Genomic DNA, 18,496 nt, shown 5'->3' with positions numbered 1-18,496 from the left:
GGGGGGGGGGGGGGGGCTTACAGAAATTACACTTGTATGATGATTTAAAAGTCTCCCTAAACTAGGGATTTCAATTACTGTATTTCTTTATGCATTGATTTTTTATAATTATTTATTAGTTCTGAATTGTTTCAAAACACATTTATTATTATTTCTGTTACTATTTTAATATTACTTTTCCTCTGGAATTGAAACCACCTTGTCTTGCTGTCTTTGGTCTCCAGTAAGAGCAAGATAAGACATCTAATAAGAGGCACTAGACAGAATAGTTTGCACAGAATGAAAATTCAGTGCTTGTTTTTTTAGCAAATAAAAGGATTTTTAAGCTCCATTTTAGTCATTCAGTTAATGTTTATCTTTTTCTTGGAGAATTTAAAATAGATATCTTAATTTATCTCCATTCTACTAGCTGTACTATATAGAGACAGTAATTGAACTGGTCCTTATACCTTCTGTGTGTATTTATATTTTAGTGAGTGTGAATCCAAGTTGTAGCCTCTTTCACAGATTTTAGAAGACAACAATCTTTTTATTAGTTTATACTCAGGCTAGCTCCAAGCTTTTAAAAGCGCTGGTTTAGAATCTTTAGTTAATCTTTTCATAGATAATAGTAGGACTTGCCATTTACAGTTTTAATGTTTTTTTAATGTATTTTCTGTTTAAACTGTCATTCTTCCCAGGCTCACGTATTTATTTTTACTAATTCAACTTTCATTTCCAGTCAGCTATGGTTACTTTGCATTGTGTATTTGGAAAAGAATTGTGTGTCTGATTTCAGTGCTATTTTAAAAAAAAGCAGAGGCAACAAGAGTGCTGGATCAAGAACATACGCAGTGGTATTGCAATCAAGCATGACACACTAATAGTTGTTTTTGCAGTTTTCACTGAGAAAATTTACAGCTTAATTTTTATTAACTGATCTGACTTATGCCTTTCCAGATGGTGATACAGAGAATTGGAGAAAACGGCTACAAGTATCTTATGTTTATCAGTTACTGTTGAGTGGTATTACATTAGACAAATTTATCTTTTAAATGTTGCAGCCAAAGGGAAAGGAAGTGGTGGAGTGAAAACTGCTAAACTGTATGCATGGGTTGCGCTCCAATCATTGCCCGAGGAAATGGTGATTAGCCCATGCTTACTGGACTTCCTAGAGAAAGCTCTTGAAACCATTCCAATTACACCCATTGAAAGGAATTACACAGGTAAGTTGCATATTTCTGTTGTAGTACTCTGTGCTTTTTCTTTTTTGTCTTCTGGAGACAATGAGCTGCTCTTCACTTTAAATTCCGCTTTCTAATGAGTTCTTGTTCTTGTTAAAAGCTGTTAGTTCACAGGATGAAGACATGGGGCAATTTGATATGCAGGATCCCTTAGAAGAGTCCACAACATCGTTGGTATCATCCTCAACATCAGCATATTCATCCTTCCCTGTAGATGTGGTCGTTTACGTACGAGTTCAGGTGAGATTTTAACTCAACATTCAGTATATTAAGTAACTTCAGTCATGGTCTTTAAGACAATCCATACTTCTAAGTTTGCTTTTTCAAAAATAAAAAATATTTTCAAGTGTCCTTCCTGAGATATTAATGTCTAGTGTGATGATAAAATAGGACTTACTTCAGCAGAGGTTCTGCAGTATTTTAGTCCCATGGAGACCAAAGAAATGAGCTATTCTGAGAAGTCGTAAAAGTCATTACTTCTTCCTTGATTCTTTCAGACTTTTTTTTGAAAATATCTTTCATAACTAGTATTTCTATTCATTATTTATAGGTACAGTTACAAAACAAAAATAATAAATAAAGATTTTCTCAATATATGGAAGATGTAGGAATGTACACTTATCTACAAGGCATTATTCATACTGCTTAATATTTGATGTGTCTGGGCTTTTTCTATGTGTAAGAAAGAAAAGTTCTGCTGCAGTGGTTCAGAGCACTTCAGCTTCATCTGAACATTGCTACTATATTTTTCACTTTGCTCAAACATTCTTTCCTTATATAAATTTGATTAGGTTCCCAAACTGAACAACATATTCTAACAGATGTGCTTTTTTTTTTATGCCTATGAAAATTAACCACAAGAATCTGTAGCCCCTCTCAGCTTGTACTTGCAAACTCATCTAGCCAAGAATGTGTTGAGGGGAACAGGCTTTCAGCATCTGCTCAAGAGATTCTGCATAGTTCTCACATGAGATGAGCTATGAATTGACTTGGGGAGGAGGAAGAGAGGGGGGTGTACATGTCCCCTGCTGCATCCAGGCTTCCTGTGTCTGTTTTCCAAAAACTGATCCAAATAATAGTCCTGGTATTGGAGGGATTCCCTGAAATTAATGTATCTATATCAACTTGTAAACAGTTACCTGACTAATTCTAAAACCAGTCTGAAAAGGCTCTAATTTGGTAAGATTTAAAAAATAAATACATAGTACTTTGTAAGCCAAATTTGGGATGTTTTTAGTATTTTGTATTTGTTCACTGAATGTTTTATTTTGTTTCTGCCTTTCAGCCCTCTCAAATCAAGTTCAGTTGCTTGCCGGTGTCAAGAGTTGAATGTATGCTGAAGTTGCCTTCCCTGGATCTTGTTTTCTCTTCAAACCGAGGAGAACTGGAAACTTTAGGTACAACGTACCCATCAGAAAACATGTCAGTTGGTGGCAGTACTTCACAGAGTGGCTCAAAGAATTCAGTTAGTAAATCTGGAGCACCAGGTAATATGTGTATGGATGTTTATACAGCTTGCAGCATAAATAAATACAGTGTTATGTTGTCTAAAATTAGAGCAGAAATAAGCTTTTACACACCCTAAGGCTAGACATTTATGTATTGGTGAGTTCAGTAGGATTTCCTCATGTTGTATCAGTTTCCCCTTAAAAGACTGCACAGATGCAGTATATTGGAGCTTTTCTTGCGTTAGTTAAGCAAGTTCAGTTATCTCTTATAAAGGGTTAGCATCAATACATAGAATATTTAAGCTACCTTGCTGCTACAAGGACATGATTTGATGTGCATTTGGTCTGTTTAATGTTGCTGTTAGCAGTATTATTTCACATTTGAAAATGCTTTCATGCTAAAACTAACTTTTGCAAAACCAAATTTGACTTCAGGTTCATCACCTGGACTAGGCAGCCCTCTTGGCAGAACACGGCACAGCAGCAGTCAGTCAGACTTGACTACTTCTAGTAGCAGTTCTTCAGGCCTGAGCTTTACTGCCTGCATGTCTGACTTTTCCCTTTACGTCTTCCATCCGTATGGAGCTGGAAAACAGAAATCTGCTGTTACTGTTCTAACCCCTGGATCAGGAGCCTTAGGTACAGAACAAGGTTTTGTTTGCTTTAATGAACATTTTTCAAGTTTGTCTTGGTTTTCTGAACTGAAGATTTGAAAAGGTCGTAGAAGATTAAACATTTTCCTTTCTATTTCTAGGTAATGTGGATGAGGAACCAACTTCGGTCACTGGCCGGAAGGATTCTTTGAGTATTAACCTGGAGTTTGTGAAAGTCAGCCTGTCACGAATAAGGCGTTCAGGTGGTTCCTCTTTTTTTGAGAGTCAGTCTTCAAGCAAAAGTACCAGCAAGATAGATACTACATTGATAAACATATCTGGTAAATGGTTGTTTATTTTAATCCCATCTATTCAGCTAATTAGAGAACTGCTGCTCCAGTGATAGACTTCACTCTCAGCAACTTTTACAGATGTTACATGAGAGCCATCTAGTTGTAGTGTGTAGTAAAATTTCTGATCTTTTTGAGTGAAGGAGGGATTGATACATTAAATTTTAATAGTACTTGGAGTACCTATTTGCAGATGCACCTTTTTAGCCTCCTGATTCATTTAATGTAACTAAATGGGCTTGCTCAAACACATCTCTGACATCAGTCCATGTGATTTAATGTCACCCTTGAATAGTACTGGCTCTGGCTAGGACAGAGTTAGCTTTCTTCAAAGCAAGCCATATGGTGCTGTACTTTGAATCTGTGGCTGAAACAGCATTGATAACACACCAGTGTTTTGGCTATTGCTGAGCAGTGCTTGCACAGCCTCAAGGCCTTTTTTCTTTCCCACTCTGTCCAGGAGGGGACACACCAGGACAGCTGACCCAAAATGATGGAAGGGATATTCCATAGCATATGATGCGCTCCGTAATAAAAGTTCAGGGAAAGGAGGATGAAGGGGGGATATCAGTGGTTATAGCATTTGTCTTCCAAAGCAGCTGTAAGGTGTGCTGAGTCCCTGCTTTCCAGGAAATAACTCAACATATGCCTGCCAACGAGAAGGTGTAAATAACGATTACTTTTTTTTTTTCTTCACTTGTATGCTCAGCTTATGCTTTCCCTGTTAAACTGTTGCTACCTCAATCCACAAGTCTCCCTGCCGTACTTCTGTTTTCTCCCTCTCCCACAGGAGGTTGGAATGAGTAAGCAGCTTGGCTGTTAGCTAGGGCCAACCCCAAACAGAGATAAAGCCTAAATTGTTTGTGTCTAGTTAGCTTTAAGTTGTTATTTTAATTGTATTGCAGGTATTTCTCTCAGGTATTATCAGAAACAAGTGATCTGAAGAAATTATTTAGTAGTAATCTTAATATGTCAACTTTATTATATGGTCCTACCATGCAAAAGAAGGTGGTTATTTTCCACCTAATGGTACAATGTATATTTTTATTGAGCTATAAAATCCCATAGCCTATATTAGCTTCTAGAGTCTTTGAATAGTATTGTTTGTTGAGCAATATCTATGCCCTTCATTTTTTAACCCTGTTTCTTGAGAACCGCTAAAGCGTGTATGACTGCAGTTGTGGTAATACGCAACTGCATGAACAGCAGTGAGATGGAGCATGTAATGCAATCTGTTCTCACACAATTTTCTTCAATGACAAAGTCAGTAGCTTGGCTAGCTTTTAAATACTTTTATATTAGCTATACCAGTAGTTCTTACTGTTACACACACACAACCCCCCAATCCTTCTTCCTAAAATACTTCATTTATTCCTCACTGTCATGTATCATTAGAGATCAAATAGTGGGTTTGAAATCCTCAAACTCTAGATAAGTCATTTCACTTTGGTGTGGCCATTGCGAATCTGTTTTACCGATGGTGATCACAAAGAGCGATGGTAATCCAAAAATGTACGTTTCTTAGCACCATCAGCTGAAGGGACTACAAATCACAAAGAAAAAGTGTATGATAAGGGTTGGGCTTTGGGGCTGGGTTTCTTTTCACTTGTTTGGTGGAATTCTGCTGTGTCTTCTCAATGTGATACACTACACTAACTTGCTTGTTGAAGTTAGAAAGCAATTGCAGTATGCCCACAGTGTTTATTTAGTATAGCCTCCGTAGGTCTTCATATACAGGAGTGAGCAACGAGGGAATGACTTTCAGCAGGCCGCCCAGTGCCTGTGAACACACTTTTACATCACAGTTCCACTGGGACAGAAAGAAGAATAAACTCAGATTCTCACTGCTGATTCATCTCTTTGTAGATTTTATAACAGAGATGAACTAGTATAATAATAGAACTTCATGTTAAATTTATTCCCGAAGTTGGTTAAGCTTTCAGTTGGACCTAGTTTGGTAAACACTAACCACCCATTTCCATAGTCCTCTCATCAGAAACAGGTGTTTCACAGCTGCCTTTTGTTACCTGAATAGGACAAAATCTTGTACAAACACTTGCCCTGTTTTTTCTTTTTTTATATGAAGACTAGAAATAGTTTTCATGCAATGTTCCCATATAAGAAAAACAGTGGATTATGTAGCACAATTAAATATGGTATTACAGAGATGATATACTGTTCTTATTAAAAATGACAGCTGAATCTCCTAGATCACAAGCTGCCTTCTTAGTGTTCTTCGTGTTTTGGGGGTTTTTTTTCAGTGACATTTGCTGTGTGTTGTTATCTTAATTCTGGCTGCAGCGCTGCATGTCTAACTTGGTGATGCAGTTCTGCAGTCTCTGTTCAGTTACTAGCTGCCAAATTTCACCACCTTGCCACCTGGTGCCTATGAAGCTACAGTGAGAGCTGGACTCCTGAATACTCAACCTTGATGTAAAAATGGGGTTTAAAGATTTGATATTTATTTATTTATTTCCCTGTACTGCACATGGGACATACTGGCCATACTGACATACTGGCCAAACAGCAGAATGGTTGTGATTAATCTGTCATTACGGCCCTCAGGTGAGGAGTCTGAGGCATGTGCAACAGAAGTAGGACCCAACATCAGTTAGTTACATTCTTAGGTTCTATCTTGCCTTTATGAAATGTGTTTGTAACTAATATTGGATTTGGAGAACTGGAAACACCTCGGGAAAACTATTTTTCCTTACAGCAGAAACTACACTATTAGGTGAAGAAGTATTTTACTATATTGAACACTTATTAAAGAGATTTGGTTACCAAAACCTGTTACTACTGGGTGACTACAGTTGTGTGTATATGCTTTTTCTTTTTCAGCTGTCTGTGATATAGGATCTGCTTCTTTTAAATATGATATGCGCCGACTCAGTGAGATTCTAGCCTTTCCAAGGGCTTGGTACAGGAGAAGCATTGCTAGACGGCTTTTCCTAGGTGATCAAACAATAAATCTGCCAGGTAAGCTACTGCTTCTTATAATGAAAATCCTTTTGTACAAGGGGTTATAGTAGGAATTTTATGAAGACTTATTACCTATGTATTATTACATATGTGACTAGATGTAAATGTATTATGATCATTCCATATGCAGTCACTCTGGTAAGTTTAATAGAAAACTCTAGAAAGAAGAAATGGGAAATTTCTGAAGTAGGTCACTGAATTATTTAAAGATCTTTGATTAATGAAGACAGTAGAAGACCTTTAGTTATGGTAAATGAAATATGTTTTGACACTGTCCAAATGCTTCTTGGTAAGATATTGTTAAACAATAATGGGAGGATATTGTTAAACAAAAATTAATTAGTTCTGCCTTTCATGTGCTGCTTTTTTTCTAGTAGCATCGGGTCCTGGAACACCAGATTCAATTGAAGGAGTAAGCCAGCATCTTTCTCCTGAATCATCGCGGAAAGCATACTGTAGGACATGGGAGCAGCCCTGCCAATCTGCTTCATTTACACACATGGCACAGTCACCTAATGTTTTTAGTGAACATAATGCAAGCAGCAGTATGTCTCCTGGGACAGCATCTCATAGCTTAAAGTCTCCAGCTGTTACAAGATCCAGGAGTGTGTCTGACTCTTCAGTGCCTCAGAGAGGTTAGTAGACAATGGTTTCTTTTAGGTTTTTTACGTATTTCCATCAGTTTTAAGAAAAAAGTATGTCATTACTGCTCTGTAGTAAGTAACCGTAAAATATTCTTTTCCACTGTGCCTGGGAGTGGAGAGTCAATGGCTTAGAGAAAGGAAAATGTGGATGAATCAAAGTGTAGTTTGTTAGCATACTTTCTATAAAATTGCAGTATTTTACTAGAGCAGAAGTTGTTTATCTGGGATTAGATGCGTTCTCCGGCTTAATTTGATTGCGTTATAATCTTGGCTCTCTATTCTCATCCAAGCAATTATAGATCTGTCAGTTACTTCATTTCATCTGAGACTTTGGGCTCATACTAAGAGGTCTAAATAAGGGTAGTTTCAATATAAGAAATAAAGTAACTTTTAATCTACTACAAATGTTTTTTGTATTGTGTATTACAGGAGTATAGGCTGTGTGGACTATGGCATTAGATAGAGATAGGAGATTTAGAAGTATGGTGCATATTTTATTCTAGGAAAAATATCTGATAAAAGAAAGGGGTGGTATTTTGTCTATTTAGAACACAAGCAAGATGTTATATATGAACAGTTTTTAGAAGACACATTTAGAGTGAAAGATTAGAGTGGCTTGTTGATAGGAGATGCAATTTTGCGCAGGCTTATAAGAGTATTACCAGGATTTTTGTGAGAAGAGCAAGGAAAACCCTACTACTTGAAATTCTGACTTGTGCAAATAACTGCTACCTGAATATTCAAATACTAATAATTCATTTTCTGAATACACTGGTATTTTTAAACAGCTAAATAATGTAAAATATGCTCTTGCATGACTGACTGCAAATCAAAAATCATTTCTCTTAAAGATATTGGTAAAAAATGTGTAAAATTAATCAATTTCAATGAGAAAGCAATGCATATTGCAAATCCTCTAGTTCTCACGGTCACTCGTGGTTTTTGGGCACTCCTTAAAGAGGGTGTTGGTCTTTCCTTTTGTAATATGTACAATGGATGTATTCTGGCAGTTTCTCTGAGCATGTTGAATAATTTAAATTTCTGTCTACTTTTTGGTTTAGATACTCTCTCAAAAACATCAACTCCATTTAATAAGTCAAATAAAGCTGGAAGCCAGCAAGGAACACCGTGGGAAACACTGGTTGTATTTGCTATGAACCTAAAACAATTAAATGTTCAAATGAATATGAGCAATGTAATGGGCAACACTACGTAAGTATAAAACGAGGTCAAGTATGTTTTAACAGATGGTGTTGTTTTGGGAGAAAAAAAACGCAACATTTTCCCCACAGACTGTTAACAACCTGTTTGTCTTCTAGCTTTAAAATCCTAACTTTTTCAGTTTTGAACAGTGAAGCTCCAAATGAATACTGCTAGATGCTTAATCCTGAAATCACATAGCCCTAACCACATTCTTACTGCTTTTCAGTAAATACTTTCCAGTTTCTCTTTTGACAGCCTGGAAAACTGTTGTCTATTTTCACCTCTGTTTTAGGTGGACCACCAGTGGTTTGAAAAGCCAAGGTCGTCTGTCTGTGGGTAGTAGCAGAGATCGGGAGATTAGCATGTCTGTTGGCTTGGGAAGATCACAGTTGGACTCCAGAGGGGGAGTTGTTGGAGGTACCATAGACGTTAATACCCTGGAGATGGTGGGTAAGTTGGAAAGCTGATGGGTATTAGTATATGCTCCAGACAATAAATGTGAAAAACTAAAGATTATACACAGTATCTCGCTTTGTAAACCTGTTACGATATATAAACTTTAGATTCTTACTTGTGCATTCTGGCTATGAAACACACTTCTAATTGAAGGGATAGCCTTCTGATCAAGGGCTGATTCAGTCTCAGGGTTACTCTAAAATTACACTATTTAGTTGTGAAGTCCCCCAGCCCTCTTTAACTGTCTGGACACATGGCAACTGAAAACTCTGATAGCATTTCAGCTCCTCGTAGAATTTCACAAGTGCTTACAGTCTGGGAAATGCAAAACTGCCTTTGGAAAGAGGCGAGGTGTTCTGGTCCTACACCAGTTATAACCTCCCCAGGCATCTGGAAAAGCCAGTGCTTTCTCAGTCCCTCTGTATCATGTGGATGACATAAGGGTGATATAACTGGAAAAACTGATTTTCTTATCTTTAATGCTGTATTTCTGTGTTGCTTTGGTTTTATTTCAGCTCATATTTCTGAACACCCAAACCAACAGCCCAGTCACAAAATTCAAATTACCATGGGTTCTACTGAAGCACGTGTTGACTATATGGGGTCCAGTATCCTAATGGGAATCTTCAGTAATGCTGATCTTAAACTACAGGACGAATGGAAAATTAATCTGTATAATGCTTTGGACTCGAGCATCTCTGATAAAAGGTAATACTGTTTGAAATGTATAATGTGTGATAAGGTCAGATTCTCCCTGTTTGTCTTGTGTCCAATAACGCTACCAAAAAAATGTGTCTACTAGAAAGCAAATGGTTCCTTGTGGGGTTTTTTTGATTGTCAGTAGGAAATAGATTAACTGCTAATGTTCTTGCTGTTTTTAATATCTAGTGAGATATTTGTCCACGGAGACTTGAAATGGGATATCTTCCAAGTGATGATTTCAAGATCAACTACACCAGACCTAATAAAAATAGGAATGAAACTCCAGGAGTTCTTTACTCAGCAGTTTGATACCAGCAAGCGAGCTTTGTCCACCTGGGGACCTGTTCCTTATCTCCCTCCCAAGACAATGGCCAACAACTTAGAGAGAAGCTCACATGAGCAATGTAAGTGGTACAAAAAATATTATACTTCCCAAGTAAGATGTTTTAATTGCAAAAATTCATCTGAACAACTTTATACATGCAAGTATATCTGTTTGACTTGAAATAGTTTCTTCAGTACATTTTCCCTGTAAATTTGGGCTGGCAATAACCTTTCAGTGAAGAATACAAATATCTCGAGTACCCTGCTAGACCTGGGGCACAATAATGAACTAAATTATGTTATTTTTAGGTTTTAGTTAAAAATAGGTAGGTTTTTTTTAAAAAAAGAAAAAATCTTTTTTGCCATTTTCAAACTATTTCAATAGAGTTGAAATAATTTTCAAAGTCTATTTTGAAGTCTATTTCATAAAAAAACATTTCTACTTGGAGTAGCAGGGAAATTGTGATGTTACTCTTACTATCTATTAATGATGAACTGAAATCATAATTTGTCTGAAAACAATGAGTCATTGATTTCCAGGTATGCTTGTTCAGGTACTCTTAAGCTACAACCATCTTACATCACAAAGATGAAACTGTGTCAGTGAAACAAATTAGAAGTAATGCCTGTTAATTCTGTGCTTTATTACAATTATAAATATGGCAGCTATCTCTTCTTTATCTTTCTCCTTCCTAAAGTCTGTTCTGCTATTGCATGTTTACTTTCTAGTGCTGGATGCAGCTCATCATCGCCATTGGCCAGGAGTTTTGAAAGTGGTGTCTGGGTGCCATATATCCTTATTTCAGATGCCACTGCCAGAAGATGGCATGCAGTTTGGAGGATCCATGAGCCTGCATGGAAACCATATGACGTTGGCTTGTTTTCATGGACCTAATTTCCGCTCAAAATCATGGGCCTTGTTTCACCTTGAAGAACCCAATATTGCATTTTGGACAGAAGCCCAGAAAGTTTGGGAAGATGGTAATTTAAACCATTTCCTCACTTCTCTAAATTCCTTTTAAATAAGTTTTAAGAATGTATTGATAACATAAGAAGGAATCAAATAAAAATTTATTTTATGTCGGAATCAAGATTATTTTCCAAAAATATACCACTTACATAAAACAATAATCTGTTCCCTCTCCATCTTTACCACAATTTGCTTTATCTGTGGAGTCATGCAAAGTACACTTTCAAATATACTAGATATGTGCCTGATAATATGCCTACAGTGTGGATTGTCTGCCTTGTTAATTGCATGTCTGTGCTTATGTAGTCCTCTGTTTCTGAATGATGAATTTTGATGGTCTTATGCTTATATTTGTCTTCATATTGAGAAGATTTTACTGTCTGGCTACTGAGAATTTAACTTTTCTATTGTTTGCATGTTTTATACCAGTTTTTAACACCACGGGCATATGAATTACCAATGTTAAATACCTCTGTGAGGAGAGGAGAGGAGAGTAAGAGGATAAATCCTACTACCCTTAACAAGCTTCTTTTTCCATTTTTTTTTCTCTCTCACCCCATGCCACCTTCACTGCAGGTACTAGTGAACACTCCACGTACATTGTGCAAACCCTGGACTTTCATTTGGGCCATAACACTATGGTCACCAAACCATGTGGAGCCCTCGAAAGCCCTATGGCAACGATCACAAAGATAACAAGGCGCCGCCATGAAAACCCCCCACATGGAGTTGCCAGTGTGAAAGAGTGGTTCAATTATGTTACAGCCACAAGGAATGAAGGTTAGATTCATGTTCATTAAGTTTTGGGATTGGTCTGCTTGCCAGGCAGTACAAATGGTGCTCTTTAAAAACTGCTAAATTTCAAGTGGGCTACAGGGAGAAGGGAATTTGAAATAATGGAAGTTGTTGTTTCTTGAGAACCTTATGGTGAACTGTGGAGTGAAACACAGCAATATGCTGTACAGCTGGAAGTGTTCCTGAGCTATGTCCTTATTCAAACTGTGCAGTAAAGCTCCATTAGTGTACAGGAAGTTTATGTATCTGGCATTGCAGTTGTTGTAGTCTTTTCCTCTTTTACTGTATGCAGAAAATTTCCTTGTTTCACGTCCAGTTGTGATCTTGTAACATGAGGATGTATTTCATTGTATATGAAGGATTTATGGATTAAGTTGAAGTAGGAATGTATTTTAGGCTTCTGTTACCATTATGACTAATACTTGAAAACTGCTCATCTGCCTAAAGTTTTTCAACCTTCATCTGCTTCTAGGCCTTAAAACATTTTGAGTCATATCTTTAAATCATTGTTAATTGAAAAATAAAACTTTCAAGATAATGTTAAAAGAAATCTTAAAATACAGCTGTCGCTATTTCATTCACAAACTGTATAATCAGTAGATTTTATCAATAGAATTTCTGTGAAAGGGCAAATAGCAGAGTATGGCATATAGTGAGAAATGCGCAGATGATAGTTTCTTGAAAAAATATTATTATATCAATACACTAATATTTATTCCTTTTGAAAGACACAACAGGATGTAGTGGTTGAAGCTCACAAATAGAGGTACTGTGTGTGAGATTTTTATGTAGCCCTGTTTTACTACATCCAGAGCATTTAAGTTTATAAGCTACAACAACATTTGATTGTTTGACCTTTTGTAGCTATGCTTTTGGGAAGATAAAAGGATATAATCATGCACCAGCAGTTTTACAAGGAAATAATAGCCTTTCTTAACTTTTTTGTCTTGTCACAACTTTAAAAACTGAAAACTAATTCATATGACGTTGCATGTGTACTGTGATAAAAGTCTTGTGACAAAGTTGGATTCAGGAATTTCCTATTGTCCATGCAGAGTTAAACCTGCTTCGAAATGTTGATGCTAACAACCCAGAGAGCAGCACCACAGTGAAAAGCTCAAGCTTGCTAAGTGGCTTCAGAGGTGGCTCCAGTTACAACCATGAAACCGAAACCATCTTTGCATTGCCAAGGATGCAGCTGGATTTTAAATCTATTCATGTTCAAGAGCCACAAGAGCCTTCATTACAAGGTGCAGTAAACATAATTTGTTTTATCTTAATTATCTTTTTTATCCAAAGCTATTTCTCATAAATCATGAGTTAAACACACAACTACCATGCTGATAAGAGAAGAGCATTCAATCTGAGAATTACTGCTGATCTGTAAGAAAGGATACCATTTCATAATAAAGTGTAGAAGGAATTTTGCTGAGAGTGTGAAGCTCTAGTCCAGAGACTGGTCGTTATAGAAAAAACTTGCTAAGAGATAATTATGAGTATTTCAGCTAGGCTGTCTGGCTTTAGGTGGTTAATTTTCTTACTTTTATTAAAATATTAAAGAGGAGGGCCATAATGAAAAAGGGAGTATAAGATAGGAACCTAAATTTTATGCTCTTGTTTTCAAAACATAATATTCAGATTGCAATTGGAAATGGTGGGAAATGAGACTTTTGATGGTGTAAGACATTAACTAGATGTTAATCTTGGCTGAGCTGTGGTTTTACTCCATACCTCACCCTGGATAATACTGATGCATAAGCCAACATGTTGGTTTTTGGTTGTTTGTTCAATAGCCAAACTAGCAAATCTGCCATTAGCTTTTCTTTGTCTAAAATCTTGCATTGATAGCATAGCACAAGCTCTAGGTCAACTTTCCACATTGGGGATGATCAAGGTTGCTACATGGTAGTATTTCTTTATTTTCAAAATATTTTATAAAATACCAGAAGTTACTCTGATAGGAAAAATCTCTAAAAAATGCTGAGGCTGATGAACACAGGTGTTAATTGTGGTTCTTCCTCTCTTTTGTGTCCCTGATTCAGTAACAGCAGCGTCATTTCAGATGATGTGTGTTCATACTCTCTGTACTTCTGTGTATAATGTGTGTACTTGTGTGTTAATACTGTTTTTATCTGACCATAGATACAAGTGTTAAACCAAAGGTGGAATGCAGTGTAGTAACTGAATTTACAGACCACATCTGTGTAACTATGGATGCTGAATTGATTATGTTTCTGCATGACTTGGTATCTGCTTATCTAAAAGAAAAAGAAAAAGGTAAGTTGTTATTTACAAGATGATGCTCGTCTGCCAATCTGCAGTTGTCAGACTATTTGATAGTATTTCACACTTTTGATTAGAGTTGACTTGTTAGAAAAAGTTAAGCCTAACTTTGCTTCCTCTGTGATCAACAGAAGCAGTATTAAATCTTCTTGAAATCTGAACTTAGTGATATGAAACAATAGTTACCTCTTTCAATCACTAAGTGAAATTTAACTGTACAATAATAAAACGTTTTTTCTTGGTTGTTTTAGACTGAAAGCCAAGAGCAATTTTGGCACCTCTCAGAAAGTGCAACATCGTTCAGGAAATACTTGAGCTGATTTTAAAGTCAGCTCCTGTAGGGCTGGAAACAGAATAGTTGTGTACAAACTTAAAAACCTGGTAGTGTCATTACACTGATGTGCCACCACTGTGCAGGGAGCTGTACTAGTATCTCTGTGTGGCACTTTGCTACACTGTGTAGGTACAGCAGGTTGTTCAAAAACAACCGGTTGCCTCCAATGCAGCACCTACCTGCGGTATGCTGCAGAGAACAGACATATCCTCAATTTCTGTTCCTTGCCCACTGATGAACTTGTGCTAGTCACTCTAAGTCATAAACTTGCTCCTGTTTTGACACCTGATGTTTATTTTTTCTTTATGTAAGATAGTATATGCAGATGAAAATTGTTTTAGGAAGTTACATTACTTTTATTGCAGTCCCTTCATCAATTGAGTTAGTTTCTTTCAAGACGTGTATTTTTCTGACTTCAGAATACTTTTCCATGTGAATATGTTCAGTCGCAGCATTCAAATTTGACACATGCATTCTTAAACAGTATGTGGTCTTTACTAAGAGCAGCAAATTAAAGACAAATGAGTTTGATGTAAAGTGCAGCAAACACAGATTGATTTTTGTTGTTGCAGACAAGGTGAGTAAACAGTGCAGTGATGAATAGACTAACTTTGCTCAGTGATTACCTGCATGTGGAAGGGAAGGTCATCGTCTAGTGGCTTTAATGCTTTACAAGTACTTATTCCCATGATTATCTAAAACCTACTAAATTAATTAGGAATTGGAAATTATAACAGCACTGTGAGTGTTGATCACAGATAAAAATTATTTCAGATGTTACATTTACTATAAGTAGTATAGAATAAAATAGTAGAATAAAATAAAAGAGTATTTCAGTTGGAAGAAACATACAACAGTCATCTAGTCCAGCTGCCTGACCACTTCAGGGCTGACCAGAAGTTAAAGCCTGTTGTTAAGGGCATTGTCCAAATGTCCACTGACAGGTGTGGGGCATTGACCACCTCTTCCAGGGTTTGACCACCCTCTTGGTAAAGAAATGCTTCCTAATGTCAAGTCTAAAATTCCCCTGGCGCGGCTTTGAACCATTCCCGTACATCCTGTCACTGGATACCAGGAGTAGATCAGCACCTCCCTCTCCACTTTCCCTCCTCAGGGAAGCTGTGGAGAGCAAATACTTACCTGTTAATGTCAGATGAGGCATCATCACTGAAATGAAAAGCTGCTTATCTACAGTTTTACAACTTCTGATCTTAAATTAAGTTTTTCCAAATTTTGCGACAGCAGTCCTGCTCTAGACTTTAATTTCTGTACTTTACTCTTGTGGTAGCTTTTAAAGAAATAGGTGACACAGTCATGTATGTGAAAGTCACATATTTTGTTTTTCTGATGTGTGTCAAATTCAATGTTGTGCATAGTAGTTTTCACTTACTACTGAACTGTATAGAAAATGTAACACTTACTCATGTGATGGAACATGTTGTGATGTGTAAACATAACTTAGATGATGTTAGAACACCTTAAATGAAGTATTTTGAAATTTTATCTTTATACCTAATCGTATCAAAATCTGTTTACAGGTAATTGTATACAGCTCAGCTAGCAGCGCCTCCTAAAAGCACTTTATAGTAAAATGTCCAACAGGTGCAGAAACTAGTAAAAGGGGAGGATAACTATTTTTGGTGTAACTTTGTAAAAAAATTTGTTTTCAAGCTATCTTAAATCAAAATTTAATCCAAATTCACAGTTTTGTTTTTATTTTATGAAATATGTTGTTTGGAGGAGCAGGAGCTGCTGTTCCTTTTCTGTATTCCAGGACTTAAACTGAAGTAAGATCTGCGTTCAGATCCTCTTGGTGCCTTTGGACAAAGATTTAACTTTTCCCCTGCCATCCTCCTCCTCAGAGACTACTCTCTCAATCTAAAGAAATATTCTAAACTAGGAGCATGTCTGAATTTTGCTTAGGGCATGTAATATGCTTTGTTGAATGCCGTGACAGATTTGAAAGCAAGCCTCTCTATATGGATGCCTTGGGCTGACAGAGAGAGGGAAGAGTCCCACATTTCATTGTTATCCAGTGTCTGTTACAGTTTTCACAGCATAATTTTTACTAGCACTTTGTTCAAACCAAAACTGTTTGCCGGAAATTGTGTAAATCTGAAACATAAGGTGGTGTTCTCTTTCCCTAAGATTTTTTTTTTTTGCTTTCGTTTTTGTTTTAAATGCTGTACAAAGAGAATACAAGTGAGATGCTCATGACTTGTGGGGTTTTCCTCTCTCCGTTTTGTAGCAATTTTTCCTCCTCGCATTTTGGCTGCTCGTCCAGGGCAGAAGAACTCGGTTGGTGTTCTTGAGGACAGCTCCACTGACAAAGAGGCAGAGGAAAGCATTACTTACACTACAGTTGACTGGAGAGAATTTATGTGCAATACTTGGCATTTGGAACCCACACTCAGGTAACAAGCAGGCTAATCTGCAGTCTGTTAATGCATTTTATATGTGGGTACTCTCCTGCAAACAACAAATGTTTCCAAGTTGATGCTGTTCAGCTCCTAAGAGGATCAGTCATGTGGATGCTGTTACACATATATCTGGCTATTAGTGCTGCTAGGAAAGACACCTGCTACAGGACATGACAGAAAATGGATAAGTCAATTAGCTATTCCGTCAGTTAATTGCTAGATTAGAATTTATTCGGATTAAAAATACAGTTGGAGGCTCTTCAAATTTAGGATACAGTAAAATTAAACTCATTAAGGACCAGAGATTATTGGGTTTGACTCTATCCTACAACAGTCCATTCTCTTTCTGCCATACAGTTTTTCACCTTGCAGTTTTCCATTTTTAGCATTCCAGTTTTAGTTCTTCAAGCAGTTTACCTTAAAATAGAGGCACTATGTATTAGTTGCTATATAGCAGTTTAAATTTGGCACAAGAGTGTGTATAGCAGCAACTCTCTATCCTCAATATGCACTTCTAATCGCTGAAAATTACTTTTCTTTGTGTCAGTGTTTGTTTGGTTTTTAACCTCTGCTGACACTGCTGGAGCACTTCATTCACCTATCAAAATGTTCATTCACATAGCAAAACAGCACATCAACCCGTGCCAAACAACTCCTGCCAGTTGGCATTTTGTGTTAGCAGTAATAATAAACCAATTTAAATATGGTATGGAGGCCAGCCCCGTGTGGTTTTTTGCCTCCTCGAGGAGAAAATATTCCGTTGGTCATCTTCAGCTTAACTCTATAAAAAAGTTGGAAACAATGGTTGTTAGACTTAAGTTGGTCAGAAGTAACAGTGGTAAAAAGGGATGTTTGCTTTCTACAAACGCCAGTTGCTATATTTATATATTTGAGATGGAGTCCCCTATTTACTCTTTTTTTAGATTAATATCCTGGACTGGGAGAAAAATTGATCCCGTTGGTGTTGACTACATCCTCCAAAAGCTGGGCTTTCACCACGCAAGGACCACTATTCCAAAGTGGCTGCAGCGCGGTGTCATGGATCCTTTGGACAAAGTTTTGTCGGTCCTCATAAAGAAACTTGGTACTGCACTACAGGATGAAAAGGAAAAGAAAGGAAAAGACAAAGAAGAATACTAGAAATATAATGTGACAACCATAATTCCGTTTGATTTATCAAAGTGTTTTATTATATTTTCAGAATTTAAATATGGTTTAAAGAGAAACCTAACAGCCTTTTGCTACTCTATTTAAAACTTACATTGTGAGTAACTGTTTACTGTGGTACATGATACCATTCTGTATTTGAAGATATTGCATGATGATGACCAATGTATATTCTGTGAAGGAATAGCTGGAACACTGTAAATCTGCTCCTCGGCGTCCGCTGTTTTATGATGTGCAATATGACTCCTGCATCTTTAAAATACTTGCAGATTAACTGTGAATTTTCATAAACGTTATTTGCCATAACACGAGCCCCGAGCCCCTCGTTGGTGTGACTGGTAATTGATTTGTCGATGTAGACTTGTGTAAATTTTTTATATATATATATATATATATAACTTATGAAACTGTGATTGCCTTAGTGCTAAAAATCATGAAGTTTATTACGCTTGTAATAAAATTTAACTACTGTCCAGGGCTGCTTTTTTTTTTTTTTTTTTCGTTCAACTTCCTTGATTAAAAAAAGAGTGTTTTAAGTGGAACTTTGCACCGAGTATCATTTCGGCGAGGCCGGGCCGGGCCCCCTCCGCCCGCAGTGGCGG

General features: G+C 36.9%; 1 protein-coding gene across 9 annotated transcripts in view; it reads left to right on the top strand.

Moving 5' to 3' along the window:
- Positions 1-18,371, top strand: part of KIAA1109 (KIAA1109 ortholog) — a 116,779-nt gene extending 98,408 nt beyond the window's left edge. For 7 of the 9 annotated variants that reach the window (XM_026847367.1, XM_026847368.1, XM_026847369.1 and 4 more), the window contains 17 exons: positions 1,044-1,205; positions 1,324-1,463; positions 2,509-2,710; positions 3,107-3,310; positions 3,426-3,605; positions 6,456-6,593; positions 6,971-7,231; positions 8,302-8,452; positions 8,736-8,893; positions 9,415-9,607; positions 9,788-10,005; positions 10,655-10,906; positions 11,472-11,675; positions 12,746-12,940; positions 13,833-13,967; positions 16,556-16,721; positions 17,651-18,371. In XM_026847367.1, coding sequence (XP_026703168.1) covers positions 1,044-1,205; positions 1,324-1,463; positions 2,509-2,710; positions 3,107-3,310; positions 3,426-3,605; positions 6,456-6,593; positions 6,971-7,231; positions 8,302-8,452; positions 8,736-8,893; positions 9,415-9,607; positions 9,788-10,005; positions 10,655-10,906; positions 11,472-11,675; positions 12,746-12,940; positions 13,833-13,967; positions 16,556-16,721; positions 17,651-17,867 — 3,176 coding nt within the window. In that variant the 3' untranslated portion in view covers positions 17,868-18,371. The remainder of the gene's footprint in view (positions 1-1,043; positions 1,206-1,323; positions 1,464-2,508; positions 2,711-3,106; positions 3,311-3,425; positions 3,606-6,455; positions 6,594-6,970; positions 7,232-8,301; positions 8,453-8,735; positions 8,894-9,414; positions 9,608-9,787; positions 10,006-10,654; positions 10,907-11,471; positions 11,676-12,745; positions 12,941-13,832; positions 13,968-16,555; positions 16,722-17,650) is intronic. The other 2 variants (XM_026847371.1, XM_026847366.1) reach the window with 1 other exon arrangement.
- Positions 18,372-18,496: the final 125 nt, after the last annotated feature.

The sequence above is a fragment of the Athene cunicularia genome (assembly GCF_003259725.1).
Source record: "Athene cunicularia isolate RWA chromosome 4 unlocalized genomic scaffold, athCun1 chr4_part2, whole genome shotgun sequence".
Classification (NCBI taxonomy): domain Eukaryota; kingdom Metazoa; phylum Chordata; class Aves; order Strigiformes; family Strigidae; genus Athene; species Athene cunicularia.
The sequence above is the reverse complement of the archived record's forward strand: the minus strand, read 5'-3'. Positions and strand labels throughout refer to the sequence as shown.